Source organism: Phyllobates terribilis, unplaced genomic scaffold, assembly GCF_046119375.1.
Source record: "Phyllobates terribilis strain yellow unplaced genomic scaffold, ASM4611937v1 Scaffold_2__4_contigs__length_985480577, whole genome shotgun sequence".
Classification (NCBI taxonomy): domain Eukaryota; kingdom Metazoa; phylum Chordata; class Amphibia; order Anura; family Dendrobatidae; genus Phyllobates; species Phyllobates terribilis.
The window spans coordinates 23703933-23722365 of NW_027362762.1; the positions used below are offsets into that span (position 1 = coordinate 23703933).

The window sequence follows — 18433 nt, forward strand, 5'->3', positions numbered from 1 at the left end:
AGAGGCTGCAGGGACAGTGTGTGGTCAGGAGAGGCTGCAGGGACAGTCTGTGGTCAGGAGAGGCTGCAGGGACAGTGTGTGGTCAGGAGAGGCTGCGGGGACAGTGAGTGGTCAGGAGAGGCTGCGGGGACAGTGTGTGGTCAGGAGAGGCTGCAGGGACAGTGTGTGGTCAGGAGAGGCTGCAGGGACAGTGAGTGGTCAGGAGAGGCTGCGGGGACAGTGTGTGGTCAGGAGAGGCTTCGGGGACAGTGAGTGGTCAGGAGACGCTGCAGGGACAGTGTGTGGTCAGGAGACGCTGCAGGGACAGTGTGTGGTCAGGAGACGCTGCAGGGACAGTGTGTGGTCAGGAGACGCTGCAGGGACAGTGTGTGGTCAGGAGACGCTGCAGGGACAGTGAGTGGTCAGGAGATGCTGCAGGGACAGTATGTGTGGTCAGGAGAGGCTGCAGGGACAGTGTGTGGTCAGGAGAGGCTGCGGGGACAGTGAGTGGTCAGGAGAGGCTGCGGGGACAGTGTGTGGTCAGGAGAGGCTGCAGGGACAGTGTGTGGTCAGGAGAGGCTGCAGGGACAGTGAGTGGTCAGGAGAGGCTGCGGGGACAGTGTGTGGTCAGGAGAGGCTGCAGGGACAGTGAGTGGTCAGGAGAGGCTGCGGGGACAGTGAGTGGTCAGGAGAGGCTGCAGGGACAGTGAGTGGTCAGGAGAGGCTGCGGGGACAGTGTGTGGTCAGGAGAGGCTGCAGGGACAGTGTGTGGTCAGGAGAGGCTGCAGGGACAGTGAGTGGTCAGGAGAGGCTGCGGGGACAGTGAGTGGTCAGGAGAGGCTGCGGGGACAGTGAGTGGTCAGGAGAGGCTGCAGGGACAGTGAGTGGTCAGGAGAGGCTGCAGGGACAGTGTGTGGTCAGGAGAGGCTGCAGTCACCTGTGTTCACACATGGGCATGAGAGGCTGCTCACAGAGGGTTTACTCAGGGACCTCCTTGCCTGGTGGGTTTCAGCTCTTGGCCTCCCGATATCTCTTTTTCTGCAGGACTCTCTTCTAGAGGTCAGGGCGTTTTGTGAGGAGCACTCCTGGCTGTCTGACATCCACCGCTATGTCAAGTCCTGGTCTCCTCACATTCTGGAGAATCTACGAGGAAGTTCTTCTCGAGATTATGAAGACCTGATTCTTAAACTTCAGCAGTGGGAACGACAAGTCCATGGACTGAAGGATTATGTTACCACAGCCATGATGAAAGTCAGCTGCGAGCTCCTCCACACACTGACTGGTAAGAAGGATGATCGCTGCTCAGACAGATCAGAGGACACTCATACATGGGGTAGAAAGAACCCACCGAGAATTTGTAGTGACACCATATCTGTCAGGTCCAGGCCTGGCTATCATATTACAGGATATCCTGGTCTTCCTGACCTCAGAGGTGGATGACAAGTCTCATTCCCTGATCTACGACCTAGCACAAGCTCTGGAGATCTTCAGAGGGGTCTCCACTGAAATCTCATCATTTTCTACATGTGCACACAAGGTAAGATATCAGAAGCCAAGGGTAACAGCACCGGGGTCAGCAACATTTGAGGAGAATGATAGAGGCCTCAGGAAGAGATATCTGTATGGTGCGGTATGAGAATGACGTTTGTGTGTGTGTATATGTTACGCACCTGGTAGTGGAAGCACTGTGCCACAGTCTGGGGAGAGCCTGGAGGGGCTTAACTAAGTGACCACCTGGTTCTTCACTAGAGCCCCTGATGGTGAAGTTAGGCTTGAACCCAGGTAGATGCCAGGTGCTACTCCAGGATAGACTCCGGAGCCGATTCAGCTGTCCCCCAAAGGGGCAGGCAAGCAGAACCGGCCAGGAACTGGTTAACAGGAGGAAGTGCAGCTGGTAAACAGAACAGATTCCGGGTCAGGACTGCCCGGCTGGCAGACAGGACAGGTACTGGGTCAGGAATGGACAGGATAAGTTCAGGAACACAGGATGGACTAGAGTACAGGATCACAGGTGTAGGTTCAGACTGGACTAGTGAGAGTAGCAGTATAGATGCAGACAAGATGGATTAGGTCCTGAACGTCGTACGACGAACAGGATCAGGTTCACACAGGGCAGGCAGGACGGACAGGATCAGGTTCAGACAGGGCAGGACGACCAGGATCAGGTTCAGACAGGGCAGGTAGGACGGACAGGATCAGGTTCAGACAGGGCAGGCAGGACGGACAGGATCAGGTTTAGACAGGGCAGGACGACCAGGATCAGGTTCAGACAGGGCAGGCAGGACGGACAGGATCAGGTTCAGACAGGGCAGGACGACCAGGATCAGGTTCAGACAGGGCAGGCAGGACGACCAGGATCAGGTTCAGACAGGGCAGGCAGGACAGACAGGATCAGGTTCTGACAGGGCAGGCAGGACGGACAGGATCAGGTTCAGACAGGGCAGGCAGGACGGACAGGATCTGGTTCAGACAGGACGAACAGGATCAGGTTCAGACAGGGCAGGTAGGACGGACAGGATCAGGTTCAGACAGGGCAGGCAGGACAGGATCAGGTTCAGACAGGGCAGACAGGATGGACAGGATCAGGTTTAGACAGGGCAGGCTGGTTGGACAGGATCAGATTCAGACAGGGCAGGCAGAACGGACAGAATAAGGTTCAGACAGGGCAGGCAGGACGGATAGAATAAAGTTCAGACAGGGCAGGTAGGACGGACAGAATAAAGTTCAGACAAGGCAGGCAGGACGCACAGGATCAGGTTCAGACAGGGCAGGTCAGACGGTCAGGATGAGGATGAGGTTCAGGAAACACAGGTACCGGGACCTTACAACTAGGTAGCAGGAAACAAACTGATTACTAAAATTGCTAAGGCACCTCTCAATAGGGGATGGTGCCTTAAATATCAGACTTCTCCCAGGCATTGGCTGGGGATGTTTAAAGAAGGGCATGCACTGCCCCATTAAGAGGCAGGCAGTGTGCCCTAAACACAGTCCCAGGAGACCTGCATGCCGTGCACAGGTCCTGGGAGGAAACAAATGCCGAGGGAGCGGGGGCGGGTAAGTGAACACGCCGGCATCCCTGCTGGGAGGATGAAGGGGACTCGTGCAGGGTCACCGCCGCTGTTCTAACATTGTATATATATATATAAATTTTAGGGTTTGTACTCACTCCGCTGCTTTTAGGTAGGTGCAGGAAGCGATTTCATTAGCATGTTCAAGCAGATTTATTAAGACTGCAGAAATCGCTCAGGAAACCAAACAAAAAAAACAGCAGTTCCCGGCATAATTTCCATACAATATTGCGGGTTCACCTGCTCAGGTCAGTGTCCAGTTCTAGGTCCTTAGCACAGACCAACATACTGGAGATCTACACGGCTCCAGACACACACACTGAATGAGACACTTGGTCTCCATTTTCTCTGCCAAACCACGCCCCTGGGGTGGGGATATGTGAGCAGCCACTGCCACCCATCTCTATGACTGCTCGTAAAACCCAGCCCTGATACAGCCTCTTAGCCCTCTCAGCACTATATGTGCTGGAGCATGCTTTCTCAGGCTTACATCACTGAAGCTGACCTCTATGATACTTATCTCCACTCAAGGACAATATCTACTGTATATACATCAGGTGAAATAAAGTATTGAACGTGTCACCAATTCTCAAATTAGATCCACGACGAGGTGCTCCCCACAAGATTTCACAATAAACCGACCGCGGCCAGGTGCTTCCCGCAAAATGTCACAATAAACTGGCCACAGCCAGGTGCTCACCGCAAAATTTCACCATATACTAGCCATGACCAGGTGCTCCCTGCAAGATTTCACAATAAACTGGCCACGGCCAGGTGCTCACTGTAAGATTTCACCATATACCAGCCACGTATAGGTACTCACCACAAGATTTCACCATATACCGGCCATGACCGGGTGCTCCCAGCAAGATTTCACCATAAACCGGCAACGGCCAGGTGCTCCCAGCAAAATTTCACTATAAACCGGCCATGACCAGGTGCTCCCTGCAAGATTTCACCATAAACCGGCAACGGCCAGGTGCTTCCCGCAAGATTTCACCATAAACCAGCCACAGCCAAGTGCTCACCACAAGCTTTCACCATAAACCGGCCACGACCAGGTACTCACCGCAAGATTTCACCATAAACCAGCCACGACCAGGTGCTCCCAGCATGATTTCATCATAAACCGGCAATGACCAGGTGCTCCCCGCAAGATTTCACTATAAACTGTCCACGGCCAGGTGCTGTCACGCACACTCTATGGAAAGGGGGGAGTGGAGACCTCCTAGCTGATAGAATATCAACCTGTCTCCCCTAACGTCCCTATATTGTCTCTTCACCAATTGCCGCACGCATTCCTCGCCCTGTCTTTCCCTAGCATTTTGCCCTGGCTAGGGAAGGAAGAAGATGAGCACTAGTCAATCCCCACTGAACACTAAAGACAACAAGGGAGGACAAACAAGGGAAAATTGCTTAGCTTTAGACAACTCCAGACAAATGCGCATACGTCCTCAAGCACCAGAGAGGAAGTGCTGCTCTCTCAAGCCTTCACAAGGAGTAATGAATATCGCCGCACCTCCCTCTGACACACAGCAGGTATTTATACACCCAGGCCAGGATGTTAATTAGCCAGAGGAAGGTAGCTGCTGGGTCCTAGAGACAGCCTCTAAGAGGGTGTCTGTACTGTAATGCCAAACGTAGAGATCTCCTGCAACCAACTGCAGGACGACTCTCACTTCTGACACACCCGTGACATTACCCCCCCCCCCCCTCTACAAGTGGCCTCCGGACACTCAGGACCGGGTTTCTCAGGATAAGAGGTGTGGAATGAACAAACCAACCTGGGAGCGTTCACCTCTGATGCTGAAACCCACATCCTCTCCTCTGGACCATAGCCTTTCCAGTGTACCAAGTATTGTAGAGAATGACGTTGGAGACGAGAATCTACAATCCTCGAAATCGGCAACTCCAGATTACCATCAACCATTACTGGGGGCAGTGGTAGAGGTGATGGCTCAAGAGGTTCCACATACTTCTTGAGTAAGGACCTGTAGAACACATTGTGGACCTTAAGAGCCTGAGGAAGTTCAAGATGAAACGCTGCTGGGTTAATGATGGCGGTTATTTTATAGGGACAAATAAACCTAGGTCCCAGCTTCCAAGAAAGAACTTTCAATCTTATATTCCTGGTAGACAACAACACAAAGTCATTCACATTCAGGTCCGGACCTGGCAAGCGTTTTCTGTCAGCCATACGTTTATACCTGTCTCCGATGATCTTTAAATTACTCAGAACACCCCCGCCACACCGAGGAGAGCGACGAAGCAAAACGTTCCTCCTCAGGAACTCATGAAGCTTCTCCCCCACTAAAGGTACCAAACTGTGGGTAATAACCGTATGCACCGAAGAACGATGACCTGCCAGTGGATTCTTGACGATGATTATTAATTGCAAATTCTGCCAGTGGTAAGTAGGATGCCCAATCCTCCTGATTTTCGGAGACGAAACACCTGAGGTAGGTCTCCAAATTCTAATTGACACGCTCAGGCTGTCCATTCAACTGAAGGTGGAAGGCAGAGGAAAAGGACAGCTGCACCCCCAGGCGAGAACAGAATGCCTTCCAGAACTTGGAAAATAACTGGAACCTCGTGAAGCTTCACAATCTCATTTATGAACACCTGTGCCTTGGCATTTGGAAGTGCAGGTAATGCGACGAAATGAAAAATTTTACTGAACCTATCTACTACCACCAAAACCACCGTTTTGCCTGCAGAAACCGGTAGGTCAGTAATAAAATCCATGGACAAGTGTGTACATGGCCTACTAGGGATAGGTAGCGGAAGAAGAGTACCAGACGGACGGGTATGCGACACCTTACAACGCGCGCAAATACTACAGGCAGCTACATGTTCAATCACATCCCGATGCAACCCCGGCTGCCAAAAATGATGAGAGATGAGACCCCTTTTTAGTCATGTCAGTAAGGGGTTTCACCGTTACAGAGTAATTTTGGATGAATTTCCTGTAAAAATTAGTAAAGCCCAGAAAACATTGTAGAGCCTTCAGATTCTTGGGACGGTCCCAATCAAGGACTGCACGGATCTTCTCTGGATCCATCCGAAAACCCGAAGATGACAACAAGTACCCCAAAAACTGTACCTCCTGAACAGCGAAAAACACATTTTTCCAGTTTGGCATAAAGTTTCTTATCCCTTAATATCTGGAGAACCTGCTTAACATGCCCCCGATGTGTCTCAAAATCAGATGAGTAAACCAAAATATCGTCCAGATAGACCAGGGTTCCCCAACTCCAGTCCTCAAGGCCCACCAACAGGTCATGTTTTCAGGATTTCCTTAGTATTGCACAGGTGATGGAATTATTGCCTGTGCAGGTGATGGAATTATCACCTGTGTAATACTAAGGAAATCCTGAAAACATGACCTGTTGGTGGGCCTTGAGGACTGGAGTTGGGGAACCCTGAGATAGACCACCACAAACCTCCCCACTAAATGGTGGAAAATATAATTTATGAAATGCTGGAATACCGCAGGTGCATTGGTCAAACCAAAAGGCATAACCAGACTCTCGAAATGTCCTTCCGGGGTATTGAACACTGTTTTCCATTCATCTGATTCTAACCAGGTTGTAGGCTCCCCTTAAATCCAACTTGGCGAATACCTTAGCGCCTACAACCTGGCTGAACAAATCAGGAATCAGAGAAAGAGGGTATGGATCACGGATGGTAATTTGATTTAATTCCCAGAAATCTAAACAGGAACATAGACCAACATCTTTTTTCTTCACAAAGAAGAACCCTGCCGCCATGGGCGAAGATGAGGTTCTGATATGTCCCTTCTCCAGACTTTCCACAATGAAATCCTTCATGGCTTGTCTCTCAGGGCCAGAAAGATTATTCAGTCTGGACTTCGTTGGATTAGCTCCGGGGGTCAGGTTAATAGGATAGCCATAAGCACGATGAGGAGGCAAATCCTGACCCCCCCTCTCAGAAAAAACATCCTCAAAATCAGACAGAAAAGCAGGTAATATTTCCGTAGAGACAGTAGCAAGGGAAATATCTAAACAGTTCTCATGGCAGAAATCTCCCCATTCAATAATCTCCCCGGTTTGCCAATCCACCAATGTATTATGTTTAACAAGCCAAGGAATACCCAAAACAATCGGTGTGGGAAGATTGTCCAGGACATATCAAGGGATTATTTCACAATGAACTGACCCCACCCTCAGTTTTACATTATGTTCAATCTGAGTTAATGCTTTCTGTGCAAGTGGCGCCGAGACGATATTGAAGGACGGGTCCCAACAAAATGTCCCTTTTTCCCACAAAAACATACGCCTTTTCTCTTGCGAATCTCCAGGGAGATATATGATGGAGCGACACCCCCTAACTGCGTGGGTTCCTCCACCTCCCCCAGTACTTACTCACCCCCAGACCGCTCCCCCAGCAGAGGTACTCGACCCCGACAAGAAGGCCCAGGAGAAGGTGGTCTCACCCGTCTATCCCAAAGGCGTCTATCAAGACGTATGGCCAACGACATGGCAGCCTCCAAGGACTGAGGGGTTTCATATACTGCCAATGCATCTTTCAACCTTTCAGTAAGACCCTCATAAAATTGACTGCTAAGGGCTGAGTCTTTCCATTTGGAATCTGTTGCCATCTACGGAATTCAGAACTGTATGTCTCCACTGACCGATTCCCCTGCTGAAGGCGACATAGCCTAGACTTAGCCAAGGCGACTCGGTCAGGGTCATCATAGATGAGTGCCAGAGCCCCGAAAAACCCCTCCACAGACTGGAGACAAACCAAGTCCTGTGTTAAAGAAAATGCCCATGACTGAGGATCTCCCTGCAGTAGAGAGATCACAATTCCAACCCGTTGCTCTTCATATCTGAAGGAGTAAGGACGAAGCTTAAAATACAATTTGCAGGCCTCCTTGAAAGCAAAAAACTTGTCCCAACCTCCTGAAAACCTGTCCGGGAGGGCAACCTTTGGTTCAGGCTGGACAGGCCTACTTGCAGACCCCCACATTGGCGACTTGTAGCCGCTGATGCTGCGGCTGAACCTCACAGCGGAGGTCATTTACCTCCAGAGACAGGCGGCAAACTGCTCTGCAACTGAGCTCATACCAAGGAGAAAGGAAAAAAAAATGTCGAAGCCCAAAAACACACAGAGAAAAAAAAAAAAAGTGTCAGTTTTTTTATCCCTTTTCAAAATGTGCTTGGCCGGCGATAATGTCATGCAAGGTGTTGGAAAGACTTAAGTCAACACAAAGGGAAGAGAGAAAGGGAGCCCAGACTCTAGGGAAAGGGGGGAGTGGAGACCTCCTGGATGATAGAATTGCACCCTGTCTCCCCTAACATCCCAGTATTTTCTCTTCACCTATCGCCGCACACGTTCCTCGCCCTGTCTTTCCCTGGCGTTTGGCCCTGGCTAGGGAAGGAAGTGGATGAGCACTAGTCGATCCCCACTGAACACTAAAGACAACAAGGGAGGACAAGCAAGGGAAAATTGCTTAGCTTTAGACGACTCCAGACAAATGCGCATACGTCCTCAAGCACCAGAGAGGAAGTGCTGCTCTCACTCAAACCTTCACAAGGAGTAATGAATATCGCCGCACCTCCCTCTGACACACAGCAGGTATTGATACACCCAGGCCAGATGTTAATTAGCCAGAGGAAGGTATCCGCTGGGTCCTAGAAACAGCCTCTAAGAATGTGTCTGTAATTCCGAACATAGAGATCTCCTGCAACCAACTGCAGGGCGACTGTCTGTCACTTCTGACACACCTGTGGCAGGTGCTGCCAGCAAAATGTCACCATAAACCAGCCACAACCTGGTGCTCCCCACAAGATTTTGCCATAAACCGGCCACGACCAGGTGCTACCCGCAAGATTTCACCATAAACCGGTCACGACCAGGTACTCCCCACAAAATTTCACCATAAACCGGCCATGGTCAGGTGCTCACCGCAAGATTTCACCATAAACTGGCCACGGCCAGGTGCTTTCTGCAAGATTTCACCATAAACTGGCCACGACCAGGTGCTCCCTGCAAGATTTAACAATAAACTGGCCACGGCCAGTTGCTCACCGCAAGATTTCACCATAAACTGGCCACGACCAGGTGCTCCCTGCAAGATTTAACAATAAACTTGCCACGGCCAGTTGCTTACCACAAGATTTCACCATAAACTGGCCATGGCCAGGTGCTTTCTGCAAGATTTCACCATAAACTGGCCACGACCAGGTGCTCCCTGAAAGATTTAACAATAAACCGGCCACGACCAGGTGTTCCCCGCAAGATTTCACCATAAACCGGACACAGCCAGTTGCTCACTGCAAGATTTCACCATAAACCGGCTTCGGGCAGGTGCTCACCACAACATTTAACCATATACCAGCCACGACCAGGTGCTCCCCGCAAGATTTCACCATTTACCGGCCACGGCCAAGAATTTACCACAAGATTTCATCATAAATCAGCCATGACCAGGTGCTCCTCGCAAGATTTCACCATAAACCAGCCACGACCTGGTGCTCCCCGCATGATTTCACCATAAACCGGCCACGGCCAGTTGCTCCCCGCAAGATTTCACCTTAAACCGGCTACGGGCAGGTGCTCACCGCAACATTTAACCATATACCAGCCACGACCAGGTGCTCCCCGCAAGATTTCACCATATACCGGCCACGGCCTGGTATTTACCGCAAGATTTCACCATAAATCAGCCACGACCAGGTGCTCCCCGCATGATTTCACTATAAACCGGCCATGACCAGGTGCTCCCCGCAAGATTTCACCATAAACCGGCCACGGCCAGGTGCTCCATTCAAGATTTCACAGTAACCTGGCCACGGCCAGGAGCTCACCGCAAGAATTAACTATATTCCAGCCACGACCAGGTGCTCCCCGCAAGATTTCACCATATACTGGCCACGACCAGGTACTCACTGCAAGATTTCACCATAAACCGGCCACGACCAGGTGCTCCCCGCAAAATTTCACCATAAACCGGCCACGGCCAGGTGCTCCCAGCAAGATTTCACCATAAACCGGCCACAACCTGGTGCTCCCCGCAAGATTTCACCATAAACCGGCCTCGACCAGGAGCTCCCCACAAGATTTCACTATAAACTGGCCACGGCCAGGTGCTCCCTGCAAGATATCGCCATAAACTGGCCACAGCTAGGTGCTCATCGCAAGATTTCACCATAAACTAGCCATGGCCAGGTTCTCTCTGCAAGATTTCACCATAAACCGGCCATGACCAGGTGCTCACCGCAAGATTTCACCATAAACCGACCACGCCCAGGTGCTCCCCGCAAGATATCACCATAAACTGGCCACAGCCAGGTGCTCATCGCAAGATTTCACCATAAACTGGCCACAACCAGGTGCTCCCCGCAAAATTTCACCATAAACCGGCCACAGCCAGGTGCTCCTAGCAAGATTTCACCATAAACCGGCCACAACCTGGTGCTCCTCGCAAGATTTCACCATAAACCGGCCACGACCAGGAGCTCCCCGCAAGATCTCACAATAAACCGACCACGGCCAGTTGCTCCCCGCAAGATTTCACCATAAACTGGCTACGGGCAGGTGCTCACCGCAACATTTAACCATATACCAGCCACGACCAGGTGCTCCCCGCAAGATTTCACCATATACCTGCCACGGCCAGGTATTTACCGCAAGATTTCACCATAAATCAGCCACGACCAGGTGCTCCCCGCAAGATTTCACCATAAACCAGCCACGACCAGGTGCTCCCCGCATGATTTCACCATAAACCGGCCATGACCAGGTGCTCCCCGCATGATTTCACCATAAACCGGCCATGGCCAGGTGCTCCATTCAAGATTTCACAGTAACCTGACCACGGCCAGGATCTCACCGCAAGAATTAACTACTGTATATTCCAGCCACGGCCAGGAGCTCACCGCAAGAATTAACTATATTCCAGTCACGACCAGGTGCTCCCCGCAAGATTTCACCATATACTAGCCACGGCCAGGAGCTCACCGCAAGATTTCACCATAAACCGGCCTCGACCAGGAGCTCCCCACAAGATTTCACTATAAACTGGCCACGGCCAGGTGCTCCCCGCAAGATATCACCATAAACTGGCCACAGCCAGGTGCTCATCGCAAGATTTCACCATAAACCAGCCATGGCCAGGTTCTCTCTGCAAGATTTCACCATAAACCGGCCATGACCAGGTGCTCACCGCAAGATTTCACCATAAACCGACCACGCCCAGGTGGTCCCCCCAAGATATCACCATAAACTGGCCACAGCCAGGTGCTCATCGCAAGATTTCACCATAAACCGACCATGACCAGGTGATTTCTGCAAGATTTCACCGTAAACTGGCCACGACCAGGTGCTCCCCGCAAAATTTCACCATAAACTGGCCACAGCCAGGTGCTCCCAGCAAGATTTCACCATAAACCGGCCACGACCAGGAGCTCTCCGCAAGATCTCACAATAAACCGGCCACGGCCAGGTGCTCCAAGCAAGATTTCACCATAAACCGGCCACGCCCATGTGCTCTCTGTACGATTTCACCATAAACCGGCCACGGCCATGTGCTCTCTGTATGATTTCACCATAAACTGGCCACGGCCAGGTGCTCTCAGCAAGATTTCACCATAATCCAGCCACAACCTGGTGGTCCCCCCAAGATTTCACCATAAACCGGCCACGCCCATGTGCTCTCTGTACGATTTCACCATAAACCGACCACGGCCAGGTGCTCTCAGCAAGATTTCACCATAATCCAGCCACAACCTGGTGCTCCCCGCAAGATTTCACCATAAACCAGCCACGATCAGGAGCTCCCCGCAAGATTTCACCATAAACCAGCCATGACCAGGTGCTCCCCGCAAGATATTGTGAAGCCCAGCTGTGCTTGGTATCACAACTCCTAGAAGGGTGTATTGAAGGATTCCTCCACAAGAGGCCCCCATAACTATTCACACATCTCCACCTTCTACCTCAGACCACCAGAGGGAGCCCGTTAGGGAGATATAAAAGGGAAGGTGGAGCCAGGCAGCAGTCAGTCTATTCTGGTATAGCAGTGAGTCCATTACAGCCTGATTGGAGTTACCTCAGAGGACAAAAACCTGTTCCAGCTCCTGCAATTGCTATCCTGCAGTGGAGCTTATCCAGATCAAGACTCGGCGCAGCTCAGTGAGGTGAGCTTTGGGTGTGCCGGCGCCATAAGATCGGTGAAGAGTGGCACGCTGCCGTTAGTGTGAGTAGCCTATTGAGGGTCCGAGTAGGCCGTTGGCGAAAGAGTAGAGAGAGTTAGTTCATAGGGGGCAGAGGAGCTTAACTATCTCACCCCGAAGAAGTAGTTACCGGGCACCGGGTCCGAAGCTTGCCGGGATCTCCACGACCCAGTAAGATAAACCGGAATCCCTGGAGAACTACAGGTCCCAGGATCGCTAAAGTGCTGATACGTACCAGAGCCAGGAGACACATAGGCCCCGTAGGTCGGGAGCGTGCACTCCAAGACAAGGCCCTACCACAAGGTCAGCCAGCGCAGGACAGAGACAAAGTTATGCCTAGCTCCAGGCAGGTCAGAAACTTACTACGCAGAGGCAAGTAACAGGAGGCCCAGAACCCGCTCATTGGGGAGGATCCGGACATACACCCTTCACCCTACAGTGTTCCGGGGAGTGCCTGAATTTCCATCAGTAAAAGGTACTGAAGTGACTACCGTGTCCGTCCCTGTTCTTGCTCCGACTCGGCTGGGTCTCGCCTGTCCTGCATCCCCGTTCTTATACTGCCCTGAGGCCTAGCTCCACCTGTGGGGAGCCATACCATCAAGCTGCCTTATCACCGGCCTCAGTGGACTGCGCAGCGCTGGTGATCCTCACCAGAAGCCACAGGTGGCGTCACAAACTTTTTAATAAAACTTAACATCTATCAACGCCTTTTTAAAGAGAGACCCCAGAGTACGGGCCCGGGAGCCGACCACCGCGACCCCCTTACGGCTAAAGGCCCGGGTAACCGAGTCATCCCCATCCCCTGGCCTTGTCACTGGGCACGGAACGGGTCCTGGCCATGACTGCCTCCCCCAACATCTGACCCGGCTCCGAGTACCCCCAATTCCCAGGGAGGGCTGTGAGCGTCACACACTCACACCTGGCATGACTCTCTGTGTTGCACTCACACCTGGCATGACACCAACACCAAGTACAATGCAACAACAGTCTCAGACTAAGTCTTCAAATCCAGCAGGGTGGCAAGACATCACAATCCCACGTGGCAACTGATCTCCAATGTCCAATAGCCCAATGGATCTCCAATAATCCATACACGTCACTAGGATCTGTCCTCAGCACAGGTCCTAGCCCTTCACACAGCACAGCACCAACTAACTAAAAAACATGTGTCTTATTAGAATCATAGAATCATAGAATCATAGAATGGTAGAGTTGGAAGGGACCTCCTGGGTCATCTGGTCCAACCCCCTGCTCAAAGCAGGATTCACTAGATCATCTCAGACAGATGTCTGTCCAGCCTCTGTTTGAAGACGTCCATTGAAGGGGAACTCACCACCTCTCGTGGCAGCCTGTTCCACTCATTAATCACCCTAACTGTCAAAAAGTTTTTTCTAATATCTAATCTGTGTCTCCTCCCATTTAGTTTCATCCCATTGCTTCTAGTCTTTCCTTGTGCAAATGAGAATAAAGATGATCCTTCTACAATGTGACAGCCCTTGACATATTTGTAGACAGCTATTAAGTCTCCTCTCAGTCTTCTTTTTTGCAGCTAAACATTCCCAAATCCTGTAACCGTTCCTCATAGGACATGGTTTGCAGACCGGTCACCATTCTGGTCGCTCTTCTCTGAACTTGCTCCAGTTTGTCTATGTCTTTTTTAAAATGTGGTGCCCAAAACTGTACACAGTATTCCAGATGAGGTCTGACCAAAGAGGAGTAAAGACCGATAATGACTTCACGTGATCTAGACTGTATGCTTCTGTTACTACATCCCAGAATTGTATTTGCCTTTTTTGCTGCTGCATCACACTGTTGACTCATGTTCAGTCTATGATCTATTAGTATACCTAAGTCTTTTTCACATGTACTGTTGCTTAGCTCTATTCCTCCCATTCTGTATATGCTTTTTTCATTTTTATTGCCCAGATGTAGGACTTTGCATTTTTCCCTGTTAAAAACCATTCTGTTGGTTGCTGCCCACAGCTCCAGTTTATTTAGGTCTTTTTGAATCCTCTCTCTCTCTTCTCTATCCCTCCTAGCTTTGTGTCATCAGCAAATTTAATCAGTTTACCCTCAATTCCTTCATCTAAATCATTGATAAAGATGTTGAACAATACAGGTCCCAGGACGGAGCCCTGTGGTACCCCACTTGAGACATTCATCCAGCTGGATGTGAAGCCATTTACAACCACCCTTTGAGTCCGATCACTAAGCCAGTTATGAATCCACCTAACAGTTGCCTGGTCCATTGCATACTTGGTCATTTTTTCAATAAGGATGGTGTGAGATACTTTGTCAAATGCTTTGCTGAAGTCAAGATATACTATATCTACAGCATTTCCCTGATCCACCCAGTCAGTGATTCTGTCATAGAAGGAAATTAAGTTAGTCTGACATGACTTGTTAGTTACAAACCCATGCTGACTCTGGTTAATCACTTCATTCTTATCCAGGTACTTACATACATGTTGTTTAATAATTTGTTCAAAGATCTTTCCTGGTATAGAAGTCAGACTCACCGGCCTATAGTTCCCTGGGTCCACCTTCTTCCCCTTTTTGAAGATAGGAACAACATTTGCTCTTCTCCAGTCTTCTGGGACTTCTCCTGTTCTCCAAGAATTTTCAAAGATTATGGAGAGTGGTTCTAAAATTTCTTCTACGATCTCCTTCAGTACTCTGGGGTGTAATTCATCTGGACCTGGAGACTTGAACTCATTTATGTTAGCTAAATATTCCCTCACAATCTTTCTGTTTACAGATAACTTGGATTCCTCTATTCCTTTAAAAGGACAGTGAAGATCAGTTGATGTTACATTTCCTTTCTGAGAGAAAACAGATGCAAAATAGGAATTAAAAAGTTCGGCCTTCTCAACATCCTCTCTTACCATTTTTCCATTTTCATCCTGTAAAAATCCTATAGCATCTTTGACTTTTCTTTTACTTTTGACATACCCCCAAAATCCTTTTTTATTGCTTTTGACATCTCTTGCATGCCTTAATTCATTGTCAGCTTTAGCTAACCTGATACGTGCCCTGCAGGATCTGCAGACTGCATTATAATCTTCTTTAGATATGCCTCCCTCTTTCCATTTAATAAACATTTCTTTCTTTCTTTTTAGCATGTGTTTAAGTTCTGTGTTCATCCATCCTGGTTTCCTTAAATGCTTCCCATTCTTCCTACTTTTCGGGATTGTTAACGATTGTGCTTTGAGAATCTCATTTTTAAAAATTTCCCATCCTTCCTGGACATTTTTGTCCTTAAGGACATCCAGCCATTGGATCCCTCCTATTCTCTTTCTGAGTCTCTTAAAATCTGCCTTTCTAAAATCTAACCTTGAAGTTTGAGTCTTCACATGTCTTCCTCCTCTAGTTATCCAAAATTCTATAATAGCATGATCGCTGCCTCCTAGGGTCCCAGCCACCTTTACCTCCTCAACCATTTCCTCCCTGTTTATAAGGATTAGATCCAAAGTAGCAGATCCCCTTGTTTTCTCTTCTACCTTTTGGAAGATAAAGTTGTCAGCAAGAGAGGATAAGAATTTGCTTGACCTGTTAGTTTTACTTGAGAGAGATTCCCAACAAATGTCTGGATAGTTGAAATCTCCCATGACCACTACGTCATATTTTTTGGAGAACTTGGTCATTTGATACATAAAGAGTTCATCCATATCTTCAGCTTGCCCAGGTGGGCTGTAGTAAATGCCTACAATGGTGTCCTTTCCGTTGTTCTCTCCTTGTATTCTTACCCAAACAGTTTCCACAGAACTCCCAGTCTCTGAAGCTTCAATCTCTGTGCAGATATACGCTTTTCTAACATACAATGCGACACCTCCTCCTCGTTTATCAAGTCTGTTTCTTGCAAATAAGTTGTATCCTTTTAGCCTTTTATTCCAATCATGTGTATCGTCCCACCAAGTTTCAGTGATTCCAATGACATCATATTTCTTTTCCTGCATTAGTAGTTCCAATTCTCCTTGTTTGTTGCCCATGCTTTGTGCATTTGTATAAAAACATTTTAGTTTGTGATTGGTTTCTCTTCCTCCCATATTTTTATTATTTAGATTTTTTTGTCTTTGTTCTTCCTTTCCACTTCCAGTAGCAGAGATCTCAATAGTATTTGTCAGCTGTATGGCTTTTTCTGGCCTTTTGCTTCCCTTCCCACATTGTTCTGGTATAAAGCTCTCCTGATGAGTGTAGCAAGGCGACTTCCAAATACATGTTTTCCAGTCTTCGTAAGGTGCACCCCATCTCTAGCAAGTAGTCCATCGTATAGGTAATTCATTCCGTGATCCAGAAATCCAAATCCTTGTTGACGGCACCATCGACGTAGCCAGTTGTTCACCTGTAGAATCTTATTCCACCTCATTGTTCCATGGCCATCCACTGGGAGGATGGATGAGAAGACCACCTGCGCTCCCAATTCTTTCACTTTCTTGCCTAAGTCTTCAAAGTCACTGCAGATGGTTTCCAGGTCCTTTCTTGCGGTGTCATTTGTCCCCACATGTATTAGCAGGAATGGGTAGTGATCTGTAGGTCTGAAGAGTCTTGATATCCTGTCAGACACATCTGTAATTTTTGCTCCTGGAAGACAGCACATTTCTCTTGAGGTTATGTCTGGTCTGCAGATAGCGGCCTCTGTTCCTCTTAACAGGGAATCCCCCATGACCACCACTCTCCGTTTTTTCTTCACAACATTCTTCTTTCTCCATCCAGGAGGATTCTGAGGGCTTACAAGGTTATTCATTGCTGGCAAAGTCTTATTTTGCTGTATTTCTTCATGGTTCTCCTGCGTGAGAGCCTGGTACTGGTTCCTGAGCAGTATGGGTGCTGACTGCCTCTCGATCCTCCTGCTTCTGTGGGTCACAGGCTTCCATTCCTCTGTTTCCTCAGGTGCAGTGAGAATTTCTTCTCTTTCTGAATCATGAAGAGATAATTCTGCTCTGTCTAAGAACTCTTCACCTTCCTTAATGATTTTCAAGGTAGTTATTATTATTCTCCTTCTCTTGGGATCAGCCCCCTGGTTGGGCAGAGATACCCACACCCCACACCCCTTAAACATGTACTTCCGGTAACTCTAAGGCTGTGTGCCCACGATGCGTTTTCCAAGCGTTTATGCTGCGGATCTTTGAGCACAGCATAAACGCTTGGGAAACGCTTGGTAAACCTTCCCCCATGGTTTCCAATGTCAATGCCCATGCTGTGTATATTTCTGCAGCGTTTATGCTGCGCTCAAAGATCCGCAGCACGTCCATTAATTTTGCGGAAGCGCAGCGTAATCGCCGCCATTGACTTGCATTAGAACGCATGAAAAGCGCATCACTGAATCTGTACATGCAGAATCCATGCGTTCTAATGTGCGGATGGTACCCGGGTGTGGAGGACAGGAGACTCATCCAGACCCGGGGACCATAGAACCTGTAAAAAAAAGAATAAAATAAAGATTATATTCACCTTCCGACGGCCCCCGGACTCCTTCTCTTCGCTTGCCTACAGATCGCGCAGGACTGAAGGACCTGCGCTGCCGTCATAGTCATGTGACGACAGGTCTTTGAGTAACGCGTACCGCGATCTGCCGGCAGCCAGGACAGGAGCGCAGCAAGACACCCCGGGCCATCAGAAGGTAAGTATAGCTTTATTTTTTACCATTCTCTCGGTCACACTATATATGCCGGTTGCCGGTTGTCGGTTGCATGGATTTATATTGTGTGAACAAGTTGTCAAGAACTTTCCAGGTGATGCTAAAATCACAACCCGCATGCGGAAATGCAAGGAAAAACGCATGTACAATCCGCACGTACAATCCGCATATACAATCCGCATGTACAATCCACACGTACAATCAGCACGTACAATCAGCACGTACAATCCGCATGTACAATCCACACGTACAATCCGCATGTACGATCCGCATGTACAATCCGCACATACAATCCACACGTACAATCCGCATGTACAATCCGCACGTACAATCCGCACGTACAATCCGCATGTACAATCAGCACGTACAATCCGCACGTACAATCCACACGTACGATCCGCATGTACGATCCGCATGTACAATCCACACGTACAATCCACACGTACAATCCGCATGTACAATCCGCATGTACAATCCGCACGTACAATCCACACGTACAATCCGCATGTACAATCCGCACGTACAATCCGCACGTACAATCCGCATGTACA

The 18433-nt window shown here is 49.2% G+C and overlaps 1 protein-coding gene across 1 annotated transcript in view; it reads left to right on the plus strand.

The window, feature by feature from the left end:
* DNHD1 (dynein heavy chain domain 1) overlaps positions 1-18433 on the plus strand; it is a 552395-nt gene that overhangs the window by 185329 nt on the left and 348633 nt on the right. Inside the window, exons 12-13 of the mRNA XM_073661200.1 lie at positions 1024-1261; positions 1359-1516. Of these exons, the coding sequence (XP_073517301.1) occupies positions 1024-1261; positions 1359-1516 (396 nt within the window). The remainder of the gene's footprint in view (positions 1-1023; positions 1262-1358; positions 1517-18433) is intronic.